Source organism: Dermacentor albipictus, chromosome 5 (assembly GCF_038994185.2).
Source record: "Dermacentor albipictus isolate Rhodes 1998 colony chromosome 5, USDA_Dalb.pri_finalv2, whole genome shotgun sequence".
Lineage (NCBI taxonomy): Eukaryota > Metazoa > Arthropoda > Arachnida > Ixodida > Ixodidae > Dermacentor > Dermacentor albipictus.
Window position 1 is genome coordinate 136,096,357 of NC_091825.1, and position 21,266 is coordinate 136,117,622.

The 21,266-nt window shown below is 46.9% G+C and overlaps 1 protein-coding gene across 3 annotated transcripts in view; it reads left to right on the top strand.

Moving 5' to 3' along the window:
* The window catches only part of LOC135909253 (protein FAM107B), a 206,046-nt gene that overhangs the window by 42,421 nt on the left and 142,359 nt on the right, over nt 1–21,266 (top strand). For 2 of the 3 annotated variants that reach the window (XM_065441144.1, XM_065441142.1), the window contains exon 2: nt 1,792–1,864. In XM_065441144.1, coding sequence (XP_065297216.1) covers nt 1,799–1,864 — 66 coding nt within the window. In that variant the 5' untranslated portion in view covers nt 1,792–1,798. Of the gene's footprint in view, nt 1–1,791; nt 1,865–13,451; nt 13,515–21,266 lie in introns of those variants that run through there. The other variant, XM_065441141.1, reaches the window with a different exon arrangement.

Consider the following 21,266-nt stretch of genomic DNA (forward strand, 5'->3'; position numbering starts at 1 on the left):
ATATATATATATATATATATATATATATATATATATATATATATATATATATATATATGTCTAACTTATCTCACGCCACAGCTAAGCCAAGGTATGTTCGAGTTCCAAGTCGGAGAAAAGCAGCTATGCTCATAGACAACGTTCTAGGCAGCTTTACTCAGTGGCCCGAATTGGAACGCACCCTAAAAAAACAAAAGAAATGAAGTGCACTGCCGTGTTCACCCGGCGGATTGGCCGAGGCACGCTTTAGCTTCCAGTTTGTTACACTGTTTTTAACAAGACAGGGCACGTATACGCATCCCTATGTGCGCTGCTGCTTTACGTTCCGTCGAGCCTGTAATTAGGAGCTTACGGATCCACGCGTGGAGGCAGCGCGTGTAGCATCCCCTGCGCCAGAAGAGAGAACAAGGGAAAAAAGAAGTTATAGATATTAATGCCTTCTTTTCTGCGTGTGCACGTGTAATCTCATGCAACCTACTTTGCATAGTGCACATAGCATGATCAGGGGCGCACACGTTCACGCGCCCTGAAGAAAGAATAAATAAAAAAAAACTGGGCCATCTTGTTGGCGCGTTTCCGGTTCGCTGCATCTAGGCGCGCACTCGGCGACTCATTATACCGCGTATATCTTCAAACACCCCTGGTTCCTTCCCAAGGTTGCTCGCGTGCTTCGGACGCTTAGCGTTGTTCCGCGGCTCGGCCTAGCCTTTGTTTCTTCTGCGTTCTTTCAGGCGAATCTTGCTTCTTGTTTCGGAGGAGTCGATGTGAAAATCTTGACCTGCGTTTGAAACGCCCCCTTCTCTATACGCGCTTGGGTGAGACGTGATAAAAGCCAGTAGGCGGCTCACTGCCTGGAGTCGCCTCGGCAGGCGCATTCGATAACCTAATGTTAGCGGGATGTGCAGATAGACTAGTAAGGCGAGCTGTCGCACAATCGTTACGTGGTGACACCGGAGATGTGGAATACTTCGCCTGTGCTCTGTGCGTTTGTTTGCCACTCGCCGTGTCTCGTCTTTCACGCTGCTTAGTTCAAAGATGTCAACTTGGTCTGGATTTGCCCGCCGTTCGAAGAGTGAGAAATGCGTTGGCCTACGAAAGCGGGGTCTTCCATACGGGAGCTTCCAAGACATAGCGCTCCCTGAAGGGACCGCAATAGTCATGAAAAGCGTTCTGCGTTTGTTTGCGTCCCTCAGACACACCAAATTAATGTACGTTTGGTGAAATACCTGTACTAATGACAGAGCGTGAGATGTGCTCAGGCGGAACAATTACCGGCCAAGCACACCAGGCAAACACAGCCTACTACAACACCAGAACCATCGTTGAAACACACTGATATTCTATGGATTGTGCTGCGCTACGAGTATGGGTCTTGCTACAATCGAGAACCTTCGCATCATCATCCTCTGACGTCACTCGTACCATGTAATTGTGACTCACTCCGTACCATACTCACTCCATTGCAGAGATACTCGCTGATGATGATACTTGCCAATTTATAACTTGTGAAGTCTGACCGTGAGACGAAATTGGTTATCACAATTAAAGCATTGTTATAAGACGCTTTCTAAACTTTTCCTATTGGGTTGCGATGGACAACTGATTAACTGTCCAACTGGTACGGCTGAACAAGCTGTGTTTGGATTCATTGATTTGTAGCGAAATATTGAGTGATGAAATTATGTCACCGCTCAAGAGATTACTTATAAGCAGTAGTCAAATAGCTCGTGTGGTTCAGTACTTGTTCTGTTCTGCCTTTTCATCGCGGTTTTCTTTTGTTCTTCCTCGCAGGTGCACCATGACATTGGTGCACAGAGGCTACGTCCAAGTGCTGCCGGCCGGCACGTCGACAACCAAACTCCAGGTGCGTAACAATTTGCGTTTCCTAGCACCTCCCATGAGATAAACATCCTATCTGTGCGCTCGCATTAGCGAAACGCGATCCCTGTACGGGACCCTCACTTATACGCGAACACGCTCTGCACAATTGGTTTGGGATATGGCGAACACTTGACGTTCGTTAGTATGTGAACGTAGTCATTACTGCACATTGTTCCAATGTCTGAATAATTTTTAACTTGATTGCTACCTTCGAAAGTCTCTGAGACAGCGACTAAACAATTTGGCATACGGTTTTGTAAAACTCCCCAACCCCCTTTTTTTTTATGCCAAGTATGTTAATGCGATAAAGCCCGGATGACATCTGACTTATGGAATACAGCTGTGTGAAATAGTTTGATGAGCGTGTTACGTTCATAGAAGACGAACTGTGTTTCTTGCTGGTGTAAGTGCTGTTAAAAGCGTATTGGTTGACCAAGCAACACTAAACTTCGTGAAAGATGTATTCATTTGTAATTGCATGATCTCTGAAAATTTGGACAAAGGCTCCCTCGAGTCATTGTGGTTGCTCTACAACAATTCAGCTAAAAGCGACGGAAAGAAAATTGCGTAGACATCCGAGCTCGCGAACGCGTTATTACTGTGCTACATTATTGGTTCATGCGGATTACGCTAAGACAGCAACTTTTGACGAGAGAACTGCGTCTGCTGAATGAATGGATTCAATGGCTCCAGAATGATATATGATGCGAGCATCTATCTGTAATCTTCGTTAAGGGCTGCAGCTCAAGCCCTGTGCGAGCTTATCTTAGAACGTTCGCAGGAACATCTCGTATCTGGGCCGTTGCTCGTGTACAACTCAAACGAAATCTATGCAGCAGTTTCTTTAGTGAAAAACAAAAACGAAAAAGGACATTCTTATAACGCTAAGTTTCCCACGTTCAGCACGCTGGTTACTATACGAAACGAAGCTCGCTCTGTGGCTTCTCGTGACCTCATCACCCTAGCCCGGCGTATTGCGGCGCCGGCCCTGCATAGCGAACGCGACCGGTCTGTGTATGCATATAAGGGAAGCACGAGCGCGCGCAGCGAGGCCGCCGCAGAGCTCTTCATCGGTGACCGCATCGTGGCAGGCAGTTCAGTGACCCGAGCTTCAAACTCGTTCGCGAGATTGGCTTCCGCCGGCGCACTGGTGCGTGTAGGAGAAGCCATCACCGCGCGGCCGCGGTTCAACTTTGACGTCGCTGGCGTGCTCGGCGTTCTTCACGTTGGTCAAGCCCGTTGCCCTCTCCCTAGTCTTTTCTTCTGCTTTCTTTCTTTTTTTTCTCTGGTTACCTTTCTTAACATGCGAGAATAAATGGCTGCAATTCAGTGAAATAAATGGGTTTCCTGGTTTCGTACTTCGACAGCACGCAAGAAGGCAAAGTTGGCCCATAGACGATATTGCAAGATGCAGTGGGGTGGAATCTCCGTCGTAGAACATTCTTCGCATTTGCGGAAGTGAAGGAAAAATTTGAGGATATCAAAGAAAGTTTGCTTCAGAACCTTGCTTCAATAAATTCGAAAGAGCCTAAGAAGGAATCTCGCTTGTGAACTACCTGTTTGCATGCATGTTTCACGCAAACTTAATTTGCTGAACTGATTACGTTACGAATTGCATGGTTCTTCACTTATCTATAATTTGTGATCGTACGAAGTTTCAGTTTATGGTGTGCCTGAGAGCGGAGGCGTTTACGCGACGGTCCTATATGCGTTCCACAAAACAAAGGTGCTTTCGTAAACTTCACCACAATGCAGAAATGTATTGCGGTAAAATAACTTAGCACGTGAAAATTAAAAAAAAGAACAAAATGCGGATCTGACGCAAACCTTGAAATCTACGGGAAGCAAAGCTTAACTAAAGCGGTAAATAAATGTTTTACAGCTAACGACGATGCATGTTTTGTTTACTTTCATCCTATGCAAGATGATACCTCTTGGAATGTTTATGTTCATCCAGCACAAAGCAGGATGTCGGAACGAAATGTTTTTTTCCGTTTTGAGTTTAGTTTCGTTCCACCGAAAAAAGTTACGTTCGTGTTCTGCTCCGGTACGAAAACAGAAATGACTCCTAACGGTTCATGACAGTTTTTGTTTGCATGCAGAAATTTGCGAAGCAGAGTAACGATAAAAACATAGTATTTATTGTTCTGAACAATTGAATTACGAATTACGAAATCTGAAATCATACTCAGTGCCTTGAGTCAAGGCACTGAGCGTGATCTCAGAAGCAGCCCGTCATCGAGTGCACTCGACCAAATGAGCTACCGCTGTTCCGATAAAATGAACTTAAACGAACGATAAAACTTCGGTAACAAAGCGCTTCAATAAAACTTGGTGCTGGGCTAGTTGGTGATGCATTCTTTAAAACTGATGGTAGCGCTAAAAAGGAACGGACACAAAAGCTAGAGTTTTGCTGGAAGCTTTCCACATACAAAAAAAGGCGGGGCTGTGCATCAGCGATGCTTCAAAAATTTGTACTCGGCTGAGGGCTCACTTCTGGGGAAATTTGAAAAACCATAACGGTATGGCTTTTCTTCAATTGGTCACGTGTTCACTTCTTGTTGCTCGGGAGTTTTATCATCTCGCTTCGCGTGCATGACATTGTTTTTTGATATGGCGATAAAGGAGGCTGGTGTAGTTCGGTTGTGCGCATGTGTTGTGATTCTTTTAAATATAGAATTTTTGCGAAAAATAAACCAGTTGTCGGTAGCGTTTCTTCGTCGTCGTGTCGTCTCTTCTTCGTGTGTCCGTTCCTTTTTAGCGCTACCATCAGTTTTAAAGAAAGCGCTTCGCCGGCCGAAAATGAAGTGATAAGCTCCTCAGCGCGCAAGCCCTGACTTTTGCTACGATGCTGACCTGCTAGCGCACCGAGCGGCACTCTTAGATTAGTGGAGCACTCGACCAGCTATCGCTCGCGCTATCTCTGCCTGAGATACGCGCTAATGCGGAGCCGTGAGATAAGCGCTTATGCTGACGTTGCCTGACCTCGGTTGTTTCGGATTGCCGACTTTCCCGTTGAACCGAAAACCATTAAAAAATGTTTCGGTTTCGCTCCCAAGCAAAATAATAAATAACGTTTCGGTTACCTTTTTATTCCGGTCAAAAATACCTTTTTTTTTTCGCTTTCCTTGTCGTTCCGTTCCGACACAGTGACACAGAGGTCGCAACTTTATTGTCATGCGATCTATGTTTAAGCACTGCATCGTTACCTGCAAACAGAGGCCTTAGGAGAGCACCTGATATCATGATAAACCGGGTGACGCGGAACCTCCGGGTCACCAAAGGGGCAGCAGGATGATCAAAGCTGGAACGGGCGTAGTCCGTGGGTTGGGGCTTCGGCGAGCCTCCAGCCCACGGGTCAGACCGTGTTCCAGCTTTGTTGTCTCCGTTTCCTCTTTATTCTAAGGTATACCAAGTAATGGTACTTTGTTTACATTTCGTACGTTTACACTTTGTACTTGCTCAAATTTTCGCTTCGCTCCACCGCAATACACTGCGGATGCTTCACCGTATTACACAACTGTATTGCGGAGGGCCTTAATAGTTTGCATATAATATTTTTGTTGGCTTTTGAAACTGAATTACAATGAGTGAGTGAGTGAGTGAGTGAGTGAGTGAGTGAGTGAGTGAGTGAGTGAGTGAGTGAGTGAGTGAGTGAGTGAGTGAGTGAGTGAGTGAGTGAGTGAGTGAGTGAGTGAGTGAGTGAGTGAGTGCACGAGTACGAGGGAAACTGGGAGTCTTCTGAAGAACCAGAAAACCTTCCCAACGTAGGCACCGAAGGCACCCTGCATAAAGAGAATTTGTTGTTGCTCCTTGCATATTGATTGCACGTCACGCACCAAACCATGCGCCCGCCTGTTTGCATGCAAAAGTGGACCTCACAAGGCAGCCACCGCAGATGCCCTGAACGCCCCCGTGCGCTCACACAATGATGTTTCGCCCCGCATCAAGGAAGCGGACGGCGGCGATTCGCAAGGGTGAAGGCGAGAACGCATGCGTCTGGTTTCCTCTACAATCCGCCAGACGACGCCACTTCCCTACCGTATTTTGAGCGCTAGCTCACGCTTGCATGTCCAGGACCAGCTTTATCCTACGACCAGCTCACCGCGGCGGAAAACGTTAGGAAGGGCTTTAGCTAGATAAACACGGAGTTTCAATGTTCGAGCTCTATGCTCCGCGCACTCTGCGTCGCGATACCCGACGCTGATTAGGCCAGGACATTTACTATCGGCAATCAAGAGCGTTCCTGGTTTCTTTCGAGCCCCCTTCCAGAGAGGGCGTATATCACTTGTACTGCTCTTATCAGAACGCAAACACCAAAGGTTGCATGCTACATGTAAGGCGTACCTGAAGTTGGTGCAAAAAGATAAAAAAGAAAGAAAAATAACTACATTTACGCACGAAAAAGAACACGAAGACGAACGCTCGTCTCCTTTTCCTGCGCGGTTCTCGTTTTTGGCGTTCAGTTGCTTTAATTGAAAGGACGTCCTGGGGAAATTCTTCATAGACACGAGAAACCGATCCGACTGATGGCGGTGTCTTTCATGGAATTTAATCATGAAGCAATACTTGAAGAATGCCTAATGTGAGCGGAGAGATTAGGAGTGCAATATTCGCATTCCCGATTCGCCGTCAACTGATGAGTTGTCTCAGAGGAGACTGTACCGATAACAATAGGGACACACAGACAACGAACTTCATTTTATCCCGAGGAGCTACTGTCAGGACCCCCTAGTGGGAGGCCGTTGTAACCGCTGGCCGCACCCACGTAGAAGAGTTCCTTTCTTTTTTTAATGCTATCCCCCAACCGGCTTTTCATACCCAAAACTATCTTGTACGCCTTTCGCGTTCTTTTGTACTCTCTTCGTGCTCTTTTTTTTAAATTTTCAGTTCATTTTATTTCAGTACCCTCAAGGCCCGGAAGCTAAGGGCGTTAGAGAGGGGGTGGGTACAATGCAGAAATAGAAACAGATACAGAAGTACAGAGTGCAAGTTTTTAAACAAAAGTAGTGGTGCTATTACGCATGTGGATGATGTATCATCCACCAAGTTTGGGTTCCCAATTTATGAAACTCTCCTACCGGGCCCTTGCTTGATTCTGTGTTTCTTTCCTCCTTCCTTTCTTTCTCTTATTTTAAAGCGAATAGCTTTCTTTGCCTCTTTCGCCCGGTTTCGAGGTTGGCGGCGGTCGGAAGTCGGCGTGCCGTGGTCACAGGTCGGCGATGGCTGATGCTCGGTGCCTGGACTTGCGGCGATGGAATGCGCAGGGAGGATAGGAAAAGCGCCGAGGGAAAGGGTGTGTGTTCTCGGGCAAGCGAATTGCGGAGAGAGACGCAAGTAAAGGGTGGGAAAGGGGAACGGAACATTGACTCATCATCGTCATCAGCCTGGTTACGCCCACTGCAGGGCAAAGGCCTCTCCCATACTTCTCCAACAACCCCGGTCATGTACTAATTGTGGCCATGCCGTCCCTGCAAACTTCTTAATCTCATCCGCCCACCTAACTTTCTGCCGCCCCCTGCTACGCTTCCCTTCCCTTGGGATCCAGTCCGTAACCCTTAATGACCATAGGTTATCTTCCCTCCTCATTACTTGTTCTGCCCATGCCCATTTCTTTTTCTTGATTTCAACTAAGATGTCATTAACTCGCGTTTGTTCCCTCACCCAATCTGCTCTTTTCTTATCCCTTAACGTTACACCTATCATTCTTCTTTCCATAGCTCGTTGCGTCGTCCTCAATTTGAGTAGAACCCTTTTCGTAAGCCTCCAGGTTTCTGCCCCGTAGGTGAGTACTGGTAAGACACAGCTATTATATACTTTTCTCTTGAGGGATAATGGCAACCTGCTGTTCATTATCTCAGAATGCCTGCCAATTGCACCCCAGCCCATTCTTATTCTTCTGATTATTTCCGTCTCATGATCCGGATCCGCCGTCACTACCTGCCCTTGACATTGACTAAAACCCCTTAAACTTCATAAAGTAGCGACACTCTCCTCCTCCGCGTTTAATCCTCCTCGTTTCTCCTCTATTTCACGCTCCCTCCTCGACCGTGGCGCCAGTGGCGTAGCCAGAAATTTTGTTCGGGGGGGGCTACGCCACTGGCCCCATATATATATATATATATATATATATATATATAATATGGGTCCATTGGCGTAGCCAGAAATTTTGTTCGAGGAAGCTTTAGCTCGGGTGCTCCTATTTAAATACATGTAGAAGGGGAATTCGTTTTTCCCTGCAACCACTTCACCAAATTTGAGGAGGTTTGTTGCATTTAAAAGAAAAAGTTTAAGTCTAGTGACTACTTGTTTCGAATTTTTCCTTTAAGTGGTCAATTATTTATTAAAAATTGGGCAATACTAAAATTTTCAGAAAACGAAACTATCAAGTTTAAAACTCCGTGACTCAACCACGAAAAATGATATCACAATTCTGTGCATTGCATATAATAGTACATCTACAGCGGACAAAATAGATATGTTACACATGAATCTAAAAAAAAATTTAGTATTGTGGAAATACGGCTTGTGCAGAACCCTTGTACACAACGTAACCAATTCACGTAAGATACAAATTGACATAGCAAACTTGTCTGCTTTGACTGTTATAATAGATGCCGTTTACAGAACCACAATGTCTGTTCTTCATGCATAGCTATTAGTTTGTAAACGTCGTGTTTCTATTTTTTCAAACTTCCGAATTTTTCAAAATATTTTAAACAAAATTCAGGCCCTAAATCAAAGTTGTGTTTCCAACAGAACTAGGATTTAACTTTCTCTCTCAAATGCAACGAATTTCAACAAAAACGAAAAGCAGGATTATCTAAGAAAAGCGTTTCTGCGTTTTACAAGTATTTGAATAGGCCGCGTCGGATTGGGCCCGAGCTAAAGCTTCCTCTTAAACAATTTGTCAAGGGGTCAAATCCATGAATAATAACTGCATTGTTATTGCCAAAGATGCTGCAAACGAATTCTTGAACGCTACGCACAGTCAAAACAATAAAATATGTATTTTTTCATAAAAGAAGATACTCGTATGTGCCAAAAATTTTGCCCATAATAACTGGTATCAATGCTTCCATATTTTGTCTGTTTAAGTAAAGAAAATATCACACGAACTTTAGAAATATATCAGTTCGAAACCAGGAAAGCAGTGCATGCCACTGATATGAAAAATTAAAAGGCAATGAACTGAACAAGTTGAGGACAAATATGTTAACGAAACTTTGTCATTTAAGAACCATGCTTAAATTCTTGTATATATGCAATGGCCAGTGAAAAATCTCAATGACGCTGTAATTTGTTTTAATGTATTACGCAGGAGCAGCTGTCACCGATCGTGTATCGTGAGTAATTGCACCGAAATCATAGTCGCAACAGAGGGCACGTATAAAAAGCAGGAATTCTGCAAGATATACGAGGGCAAGTCAAATTAATGTGAGCCAACAACGGGGTACTTTATTTAAAAGTAGTCTTCATGAGAATTTAGACATTTGTCCCATTGACTAACGAGTCGCGTGATTCCCGTCTTATAAAACTCCTTGGGTTGCTGCTTCAAGAAGTCTGTATCTGGTTCCCTTGAGCTCTTTTTTCGGTTGCCCCAAAATGTAGAAGTCGCAAGGTGGCAGGTCTGAGCTGTATGCCGGATGCTGCAGCGTTTCCCACTCGAACTTTGCCAGTTTTGTATTAACCACATAAGCGACGTGGGGACAGGCATTGTCGTGGAACAAGATGACCCCATTCGTCAATTTTCCACGTTGTTCGTTCTTGATTGCGACACACTGCCGTTCTGGCGTTTCACAATATCGGAAACAATTGATAGCCTCTCAAGATTTAGCAAATTCTATCAGTAATGGACCCTGACGACCGAAAAAAAAGTCAACAACACCTTTTCAGCGGAAATGATGGCCTTTGCGTTCTTTGGGCGTGGTAAATTCGAATGTTTCCACTGTAAGCTTTGCCGTCGTGTTTCAGGCTCGTAGTAGTGGCACCAAGGTTCGTCCCCGATCACAAATGCAAACAAGAAGTCGTCATCCTCATTGTGATACCCGATCAGATGAGTCAAGGCAGCGCGAAACTTCTCCGTCTTCTCGCTATGGATCAAAATCATGGGGATCCATTGCGCACCAAAGAGCCGATAACCGAGAAGCTCATGAATTATGGCGTGAACCGAACCGTGACTGATGTTCAGACGGTCTGCCAGTTCATCGATGCTTATCCTCCGTTCTTGTTTCATCAGCTCTTGAACCTTTGAAATTGTGTGGGGGGTGATTGCACGATGGCTTTGGCCCGGTTTTGGAATGTCTTTACAACGTCCTTTAAACCGTTTGCTCCAACGCTTCACAGTGGTCAATGAAATGCCGTGTTCAACGTAAACGGCAGCCATACGGCGAATAATTTCTCTTTTGGAAACACCTTTTGCTGTCAAAAACTTCGCGACACCGAGCTGTTCAACTTTTGAAGTGTCCATTATGTGACGCAACCATATTCAACCCAGTGTATGAGAGCATTAAGGAACAGTTATCTTCACACCTGCGTGTTACTTTTGTAAATGAGACATGCCGTTCTCCTACGCGCATGCCTCGCAGATAATGAACCGAACCATTATTGCGCGGTTAGGGTAGGCGCACTCTCATTTGACTCGCCCTCGTACATTAGAAATGCAGATACAATGGGATATACAAATGCGAAAATACGGCTTGATAAAGGACAAAAAAGTGTCACTGGAAACAAAGTTCACTGCATGTATACACAAAACCTCGCAACAAGATATTTAAGTATACGTATAAGTCTCCAATGAGTCTATGTATGTAAGAAAAAGTAACTGTATTTAATGCGTCAAGCAAGGCAAATAAACATGTTGCACAATCATAGATTCACAGAATCCTAGATTCCGCCCCCATTCCATCCACTCCCCCCGATGTATTGCGCGCGACGGAAGGTGGCGCGCTTGCTCCCCGCTTTTCTCCTTTGCGCACACAAGACTGAGCCACCATCGTCGGCTCACCCATTCCACCTCCCCTCCTAGGCTTTCACTCGCACATACAGCATGCAGCGCGTGGTCACGATTTTATCACCCTTGGACTTTATACGAAGCATGAGGGCGATGGCAGGAATGCGCCTGGAGTGTCCATATAATTGCTTTCGCAATAATATGATAAACCTATCCGGCAACTGAAGCGTCCCGTCGCCCATTACTTTCCGCAAAAGAAGTATCAAAATCGAACTTTCACCATGCGACAATTCGCTGCGCCGCAACAATGTATTTTTTTTTTCTGTGCGGTGGAGGCACCGAAATGAAAAAAAGAACGCATAGGAAACTATGTTGGCCAGAATCGAATGCCTACATCGGGCACCTAATGGGGACACGGAATTAATACCGAAGAAAACATGAGACGATTGGCCCACTGAGAACCATACGCATACTGCTCAGTATCCTACACCGGCGAAACAAGACTTTCCAGAAAGGTTCCGCTCAAGGAACGCGGTGCAATCCTTCGAGTCCCCACAGTGATGGCGGCGAGCGACCATTCTTTTTTTTTTCTCGTCTGCTAGCCAGAAAGCTTCCAAAACTCTGTCAGGTGAAAATCCACTCGGCCAGAGCAAACCGAACGCCCACCGAAGTGCACCGCGTGGTGGTCGGGGCCATACGAGAAAAACATATGCGCTCTGGCTCGCTCTGGCAGCCCGCGGGTAGGGTAGCGAGAACAAAAAAAAAAATGAAGGGGCTCAATGTGTCCTCAGCGAATAAAAGTCAAAGTAGAAAAAATAAATAAGAACGTAGTTACTTTGGCTGGCTTTAGTGTCTTGACATGGATGTTCTGGCGTAGGTTAAAAAAAATGTTGATATTTTTTATGTGACATGACGGCACAAATGAACCACCCCAACGCATCGCCTCATTGGACCTCGCTGCGTGCTTTGTCAACTCGTCTGCTAGTGTGTTGATTTGGCTTGTCTCGTGTATGTTCCGATGTAAGACTTTAGAAAAGTCAATGGACCTTTGGCGTCAAATGTTTAAAACAACATTAAACCCACAAAGTTCCGCAATTGAAAATTTAAAGCACAACTTTGGAAATGTCAATGCACGTTTCACATCAAGAGCTTATTAGATTTATCCCCATAAAGTTTCGCAATTGATATCCATGCGCTCCATAGATTCCGTGGCCTCAGTGAGATGCCGCGGCGAGCCCGCTCACAGTCAAAGCGCCCTTGAAACTTTGTGCTCGGATGGGACTGCTTGGCGTTATGTGACTGCCGGTGTATGGGCGTTGCCACGAAATCCAGCCCGAGTTCGCAATCTTTACGGTTAAATGTCTTTTCGAGCGTCAAAAAGACATTCTAGACAAAATCCAGAGTGATTTCCGGCGCCGGGGGTCGCTTTGGTCGGCGGTGCATGGACAGCACGAAAAAATTTCGGGGGGGGCTGAAGCCCCATAAGCCCCCCCCCCTGGCTACGCCCCTGCGTGGCGCCACCTACACTGCTCGATCGTAGCAACGGCGCCAACATGCGCTCCTCGCCTCTCCGTAGATACTTCTCGAGCAAAAACGGCGCTGAAGCAAGGCACAAGGACCCACGTGCTGCTATTAGGCCAATAGCGACGCGGCGGTGGCCTCGGCCAGAGCGCGCGAGGAGGAGGCGGCATTCTTCAACGCGTGGCCCTACTTTACGAAGTTTAAGGGGTTTTAGCATTGACGCCTCGTCCGCTCGCTCGCTCGTTCGTTTGGTCGCTTACATTGACAATCATTATCGACGGTTTCTCCATAATTCATTATTTCCTTTCTTTTATTGGCTCACTAATGGCAACCATTCGAGGTGCACTTCTTCCAATCAATCAATCAACAAAATGAACAACCAACTGCTGCCGGAAAGCTCCGTAAGTGATCGCACGCTTTGAATATATTCAACTCAGTATTTTGCGTTGTCTTGTATGTAACCGCAGTATGCGATACCGTTCCCTTTGTCCTGCCGAATGTGGCGCTCCAGGCACGTGGACGATGGAAAGTCGTTCTGGAAGCATGTGTGCCAACAAAAACAATTTGTCCTTCCGGGCACCGTCGTCGGTGCGGCAGGTTTGCTCGGCTCGTACGACGGCAATATTTGCGAAGCGGCGAGTGGGGGCGTCCTGATAAGCAGCCTACACGGGCGCACTCTACCCGCCACCAGATGGCGTATCTGCTACGATAGCTGCCTAGATTTGCTATATAAGCTCAAAAAAAAAAAGGAGGGGGCGGGGATCGTCTACAGTAACTCTAGAGCCGCCTCGTGTTCCTGTGTATGCTAGCTCTCACATAACGGTATAGGCTACTCTTTACCGCAGCTTTGCCGCGTTGTAATTCTTTGAGTTGAGAAAAGAAAAAGAGCGAGAAGATAAAGCGAAGGACATTGTTCCCGCTTTAGATGCGCCGGAAGATTAGGCAAAACACGAAAAAAAAAGAAGGAAAGCGCGTTCCGCAAGAGCGCGCCATCTCGACGGACACCTCGTACACCTCCGCTGATAAGCCGATAAGTTTGCGTGCTTTGAGACCCGGGCTGTCACACGTAATACCCGGCTTACAGCGGCGGCCGAGCGGTCAGCCAGCCAAGATGGAGCAACTTCGCCGCAGTCTCGTGGAGGAATTTGTGGAACGCACTGTGAGTTTGTTGACGTCTCCTGCAGGGGTTTGTGATATATTTGGACTACGGATCGAGTATTCGTTATTTGGTTGGTATTAGGCTCGACAATTTGATGTTCGCAACTTTTGAATATTATAAGTTGATGTAATATAGTGTACATATTCATATACGAAGCTGTTATGAGGTATAAAGCGCTTACAAGGTGGTAGCCGTCTTGACCGGTTGCGTTGCGTACCCATTACCAAGGTAAATATACTTACGTCTCTGCACCATTTCTATTGAAAAAAAATGTGCGCTGTAAAGCGAAAGGACGTGTTGTTCATATCATGAAATGCTTACTAATCCATAACAAGGAGCATTTCGTTATCGTAATAGCTTGCAGTGACGTACTACCTAAAAAGGCAACATGGTTCGATAGACACACAGAGAGAGAGAGAACATTTATTTTTAGTGAGATTGGGTGACATCCTCGCAGGGTGGAGCCCTTAGTTCGCGGCATCCCTGCCGTGCAGTTCCTATTTTGCTGTATATATAGCTTCTTGATGTTCGGTCATCTTATGACAGGTCCCTCGTCTTAATTCTGGTACACTCGGATAATATTGCGACACTTTCGCAATCTTCGGCGGTGTTCTCGTTACAACGTTCAAATCGAAAAGAAAAGAAAAAAGAAATTCGCGGACTCACTTTACTCTCTTAATCATTTAACTACAGGCCTAGGCAAGTAAGTGGCTACGGCACTGCGCTGTTCAGCAAGAGAGTCGCGAGTTCGAGCACGACCGCGATGGCCGCATTTTGAGGAGGGCAAAATACCAAATAAAAAAAAAACAAGAAAAGAAAGCAAGAACAAAAGAATAAAAATGAAGAAAACCAGACTTGTGTACTTGGATTTAGGTGCACTTTGAAGATCTTCAGGTGGTTCACATTAATCCCGAGTCCCCCACTACGGCGTACACCTACAGTAATTAGATCGTGGTTTTGGTAAGTAATGCCCCAGAATTTTATTAACTTCTTTAAATCGGCTCTCCATCCTCCGGTACAATGGCGAGTGCCTTCCTGCAATTGGTACGTTTGCCAACGCGCAAACGAAAGCGTTATGCTTTATGACCAAGCGTACTTGCCGGGCAAAGCGCGAGGACCGCTGTCGCCCAGACGCCGACGCTCCCGGACAAGAATACACCGCCTTTTCTCAGCCGGGACCGGACCCGTTCAGACAAGTTTCTGGCTAAGTAACGGTTCATCGCAGTGAAAGACGGACGTTTTGGAATGCTGGTTTGGATTCTGCACACCACCGGGGGAGTGCGTGTGTGCGTTTGTGTGCGTGCGTGTGTGTGCGTGCGTGCGTGTGTGTGTGCGCGTGTGTGCGTACGCGCGCGCACACACACGCACATACTCACACGCACACGCACATACACGCGTGTATACGTGTGTATGTGCGTGTGTATGTGTGTGTGTGTGCACGTGTGTACGCGTGTATGTATGCGTGTGTGTATGTGTGCTTGCATGTGTGTGCTCATGTATGTGCTTGCGCGTGTGCGTGTGTATACGTGTGTACGTGTATGTGTGTGCGTGTGCGTCTGTGTATGTGTGTGTACGCGTGTGTGTGCGTGTGCATGTACGTGTATGTATGTGCGTGCGTGTGTGTGTGTGTGTGTGTGTGTGTGTGTGTTTGTGTGCGTGCGTGCGTGCGCGGTTCAGTTCCAATATCGTTCCACAAACCCCATCGTATTGTTCTTGTGCACTAGGAGGAAGTAGCACGCACTAATAATAATAATAATAATAATAATAATAATAATAATAATATTATTACGCTGCAAACGATAATTAAGAGGCTCAATAAAATACGGCGGCTCACAAAATCAGATGGTACTCACTGGTACTTAAGGATGAGTTGGCTTAGAAAAAGGTCTTGAACATTCGATATCATTTTGTTCCGCCAACTTTTGCACCCTACTAGAAATTTCAAAATGCAACGGCTCTTACAGCAGCTTTTCTTTTTTTTTTGCATGAAAAAGACGTTGTCATCCTCACTGCGAATACTTCGAAATACTCTTTTACATGGGTCAAAAAGACAACGAAATACAAGAGAGATATTTTTAAACTGAAAAATGAATAACAGCCTGAGTCGGTGCGCGCTAGATTGACACTCTGCATGGAGCAAGGGAGAGAAGGAACAAACACCTTGGTGATGGGTGACGATGGGGAGTAAAAGAAGAAGATGCATGGTATTTGCCAAGTTTTGATTTTCAGTATGCTGATATTACAATCAATAGCACGTATTACGATGATAATAATGATGTGTGGCTCTACCATTTGGACCGGTGAACAGCTGTACAGCGTTCTAACCGTTACAATATATGCAAATAAACAAACAGATGAAGTTAGGCACAGTCCCAAGGGAGTCATTGCAAGCTAAGTGGAAACACATTTGTACCTACCAGGCCCCGTGGTAGAGCGCCGTTTCCACTCTCATTATGCCTCACTGTACAGCAAGTATGCTCTGCCTCAATACAGTGTGTACGCTTCACCTTCGAATAGCGCTGCATTGCGGTGAAGCCAACTAAAAAGCTACCATAATTGTTTTGTTGTTTTAATTAGTGCAATTGCGACAGGCTCCACTTGTGTTAGTTTTGTCTGAAGGCAAAATAACCATCTTGGGCATGTAATCAGATTATTTTTGCCCAACGTGATCATTCAAAGAGGCGCATGCAAAACATAAAGAATACGGCCGGGTGTGTGGTTCTTCGTCGCGGTATGTCAGGCCATACACCTTGTTTATGGACAGGCGTTGCTGTTTCTGCGAATTATCGTCGAAATCTGGCTTAACCCACGGACTATGCCTGCTACTATACCTACCTTCTGCAGAGTTCGTTTTGGCAGATAGCATCTCTTCGTAAAACTTGTATGCAACGTCCCCTTGTCTCAATGTTATCGCCTGAGCCTGTTCGGGGCTAAGAACTTGAGGATAACGTTGTCGATAATGTAACTGAAATGCGTAAGTATTTCGCACGTGTTGGCATCTGAAGAGCTCATTGTTCCGTACTGATTAAGTGCGACAGTCGGAAGATAATACCCGCTTTGGAGGAGAAGGAGATTTCATTGAAGAGAAAGGAGGAGAGGTCGGCCTGGAGGGGGTGTCTCTAGCCTGCTACTCTTCAATGGGGAAAGGGGACGTGGGAAATACAGGGAAATGTAGGTGGCAGGTGATTATGTTATGGTACAATGAGCTACTATATACACGTTGTCCATTACGCGGATGCGTGCTGTAGACACAATACACGCAAGAGTAATCTTGTCCACACAAAACGTTATCGCGCAAACGCATTTCGCACTGTCTGCACGTCTCACAGGTTCTAGAGGCGATCGTCTAAACCAGTCTCACGTAGAAAATTCGAGTGACATTATGGCACGTCGGGCATGGTCAACTGTTCTACCCGTGCCTAAAATCTTTTCTTCCGAAAAAAGGTGGGAGTCCAAATAGTCAACACTAGATTTAAGTGTTCTTCGCTCGGCCGCATATTGAGGGCACACGCAAAGTACGTGAGCTATTGTCGAGTGTGACAGACTCTACAGTCAGGGTCCCGTGCTTGTGCAATCTTGTGAAGGTATCGGTGAGTGTACGCCATACCGAGCCGTAATCGATGGATGAGTGTTTCCTGGCCTCTACGCAACCGAAGGGGAAGCCGGAATCGTAAACCAGCGTCAAGTCTATGGAGGCGCTCTTGCTGATGTTCGGGGTTGTCCCATTGTCGCGCCATAGAAGTTTTGATGGAGTTGTGAAGCAAGGCGTGGATATCATACCGGGAAAAATGAATTTTTATAATGTTTCCGTCAGTGTGCGCCTTTTTCTGCTTCCGCGTCAGTCTGTTCATTTGCAACTATTCCACAATGGCTAGGAATCTACTGCAGCACGATGGTATGCCCGGATTTACACGCCTCAGCAAGCAGTGACATGATATGATAAACCAGAGGACTATATGCGGTTCTGTGATGGTTCTGCGACATGCGGTGTTGTGCTGATTTTGAGTCACAGAACACTGTCCACTTCTCGAGGCTTTGTTGCAGTATGCAGCGGAGTGCTTCTCGAACTCCTGTCAACTCAGCTGCTGCAGACGACGTTCTGTGTCCTATTTTGGACGGTTGTGCGATCACATTTCAGGTACTGTATAAGCTGCCGCGTAAGAGGTCTGCGTCACAGAACAATCTGCAAAAACATTTTTGGTATATGCGCGCATGTAAGCAATGTAGGATAATGCGAAATGCTTGAGCCCAGCCTTAAGCAGCATTTTCGATATCTTCGTTATTCCGGGGATTGAGAATCTCACCGTCGGCTTTGCCATCGTACAGGGTGGAACTTCTGGTATGTCATGCGGTTCGAAGTCCGACACCACACGGCTTCTGAGTAGGCGGCGACAAGCCGTGTGCTTGTGACGTTCGTCAGTGGATGATTTCAGCTTCGAAACGTTGCTGTCGCCTACGGACACCGAAGTTGTGTGCGGAGTTTGCAGATATCGGAAGATGTGCGCTTTCCTTTCCTTCGTTTGTTTGTTTCTTTCCCTTTCTCTCGCTGCTAAGGTGTGGTATATAAACATGATAACGTTTGCTAAACTTGCATTCTTTTAGAATTTTGACGTTTCTTACATGAATGTCAATTTCAATTACGCCAGCACTTTTTTTTTTTTTACCGATAACATACACAAGAGCGGCTTGTAGGGACAGTTAGCACTCGTAACATGACAGTGGCTAAATCAGAGGAAAGACGCAACACAATAAGACGTACAGGGAACACACGATGGACCTACATTTGACTTCATAAAGCACTTGCGCGCGTGCGCTTTTACTCGGCCTGTGGACGTCTCTTTCTTCTCTTATTTTTTTTTTCTTTTTTTCAAGAGATAGAAAATAAAAATGGAGCTTTCGGTTAGAGGACGCGAGAGGCTTGTGTACCGCTTCGTACACAAGAAGCTTGGCTTCCAGCAAAGCCCAAGTACACTTGGGGTTCTTGAATGTGCGAAAGCCGCTTGCGCGTTCTACTTCCGGTGGAACTGTGGTTCAGCGTGGTTCCACCGCACTGAACCACAGGGCGACGAGGGATCGTTTCTGTGCTGCCTAGCTATGCAGCCCATATAGTTCTATGCAGCTATAGAGAAGACAAGCGCAGGCCCGATCTAAACCCGGCGGCGATGTCAAACGAAGCGAAGAGGAATGCACGCCGAAAATGGCGCTCCTCGGCTAATGGCGAAGCGCGAACGAGGAATGCGCCGTCCGTCGCTCCCTCTGCGCACTTGTGTGTGTGTGTGTGGGGGGGGGGGGGTATCGGAAAGTGGGGGGAGGGGGAGGAATTGAGTCAATTAACGCGGAGGTGCTGGAAAACGGGGTGTGTGTGAGAGAGAGAGAGAGAGAGAGGCCCCGTTTTGTTTGATTGGGTCGTACACGCGAAGTCGATGTCCCTGGGATTGCAGAGGGGGCCCGCAGGGTCCCCTGTGATCGCCCAAGGAACTTGTCGCGCGCGCGCGCCAAGCTTGCAGCCATGCGAGCCAAGGACACGCCGCTGTGCTTGCCGACTTGTCGCAGTTTGGCGCGAGCGACCTTGCACCGCTTTCGCACGACGTGGCCGTTCTCTTAGAGAGAGAGAGAGAGAGAGCGTGTTAACGTTTGCGCGCACGGTATAGGTATGCCCCGCTGCCGCTGCTGCTTCAAGGAGCTGGATGGAAAGCCGATCGGAAAGGCGGCGTGCGGTCGAGACTCACCGGAGCCGAACCGCCTTATGTAGTTTCCAGGGTTGCGATCGGTTGCCGTATAAGGCAGCTCGCCAAGGTAGACACTGTGTACGTACAACGCGCCTTGGTGTGTCGAGCAAACTGGAACAGCGTACATTGATATACACGTGTACGTATGCGTGCTTCTGCTTACGCGCACGCGGTATAGGTGCGGGCGAGCACACCGATCTATACGTGCGCCAGTCAGTCGTTTGTAGGTTCCTTCCCTCTTCCGTAAACACCGTTCGGTTATTCGACTTTAGCATACTTAAGTTTATGTGCAAAAAATTACGAAAAAGAACACTTACTACAACACACACAAGACACTTAGTGGGAACTTTTTCCATGACTTTAGCATGTATTTATTTTTCTAATATGAGAAGAAATAATTAGACGGCTTTATTCTCTGGCACCAATGCCTCGCCTCCTCGCTTATTCATTTCACTCAAGAAAATTATGAGAACTACGCTGGAACATAGAAGCTACATGCCTCATGCTCTTGTGTTTTCTTCAGAATCGATCACTTTTTACGTCACAAAGCAACTCGAGGGATCCTAATAAAATATGAGTCACGTGGGCGTGGGCGCGACGCTTTCTGCCCTCCGTAACACGGCCGCCGAGCCCGGGATTAGAACCCGCAATCTTCTGCTCAGCAGCAGGAACCCGTAGACACGCCGATCGCCAGCGGCGGGTCACGTAAGACGCCTTCCCGGTCGGTACATAAATGCGCGCGGTCATCGCGCGGCGCAAATCGGTCGACTCCAAATCAAAGATAAAAAACATAGCGTCGCAATGATATACGTACAACGTGGCTGCCGCTTTACTGTAAATCAGAAACGCCTAATCCCTATGATTCACTCCTAACCAGCAGTTCCGACACTGTAGTTGTTTCCGCCCCTCCCCCTCCGCGGCTGGCCGTACGCACAAAGAAAAGCGCTACGCGAATTCCGCACGGTATGTATAACATTCACAATCAGTCGCGCGGCTCCTGCAGTTCTTATAAGCGCTCTGCGTGTATGCACGCGCGTTGTGCGGTGCTGCTGCGGCTTAGTCTTGTCGACCTCGTGTGCCAACGCCAAGGTCGGTGGTCCCGACCATTGTTGATTGGCGCCGAGTGCTCCTGGTTAGGCTGTCCGCTGCCAGATGCATACCGCGGTACGAACGGCGCGCTTCGAGCGTGTGTACAGTTATTACGGCGTGCGTGTGGTTAAGCGAGTCTCACCGGAATGACTGCGCCGCCTGCGCTCGGGGGGGTCAGGTGTAGCTTCTTTGTCGTTTAATGGGGAAGGAAATTTCGATCGATTTGAGCTGGTGTTGCGCGATGATTAACAATGGGATGCAGAAGAAGTCGTTTGACTAGTCTTGGCGCTCGCTGAAGGCCACGTTGTGGAGGGGGCGACTGCAGTGACAAACGCGAAACAAGACGCACGTGCGACACCGCGAGGCGTTGAGTCGCGAGCGTCTTGTTGGGCGGTCGCGTACCGCTCGCACGAGGAAAGAAACGCGAAAGACGGAACGGAAAATTAAACGCGAGCAAGTTGAAGACGTATAGTGAGGAAATGAACGAGAATGTGCTCGTGAGTTCGCTTGAGCACTTATAACAGGCTGGTAATTCAGTCTCGAAACGCATACTTTGAACTATGGTGTCCGCGGCTGGTCTGAGCTCTACACGTATCTTTGAGCCCCATCTTGCCAATGTGTGGTATGCACCGCGTGTTGAGAAATTAGCTGCGAAGTGTTTTAACGTTGCAGTTTAGAGTAATCGTGTATAACAGGTGTGTTGACTTGTTCGCATGTTCACATTTCTAAGTACTACCTATAAGGCGCATAGGTCGTTGACAGTGCGTGGTTGCTGAGTACGGAGTGCGTCAATCGCGTTCCTGTGTCAAAAATAATAATAATAATAACTTAGATGTATAATGGATATAGCAGGATAAATACTTCGCTTGGCACCGCCTTCATGCGAAAGGTAGTGATAAGTTCGTGTGACTCTTTCAGCTGTGGCGTGGAGCCC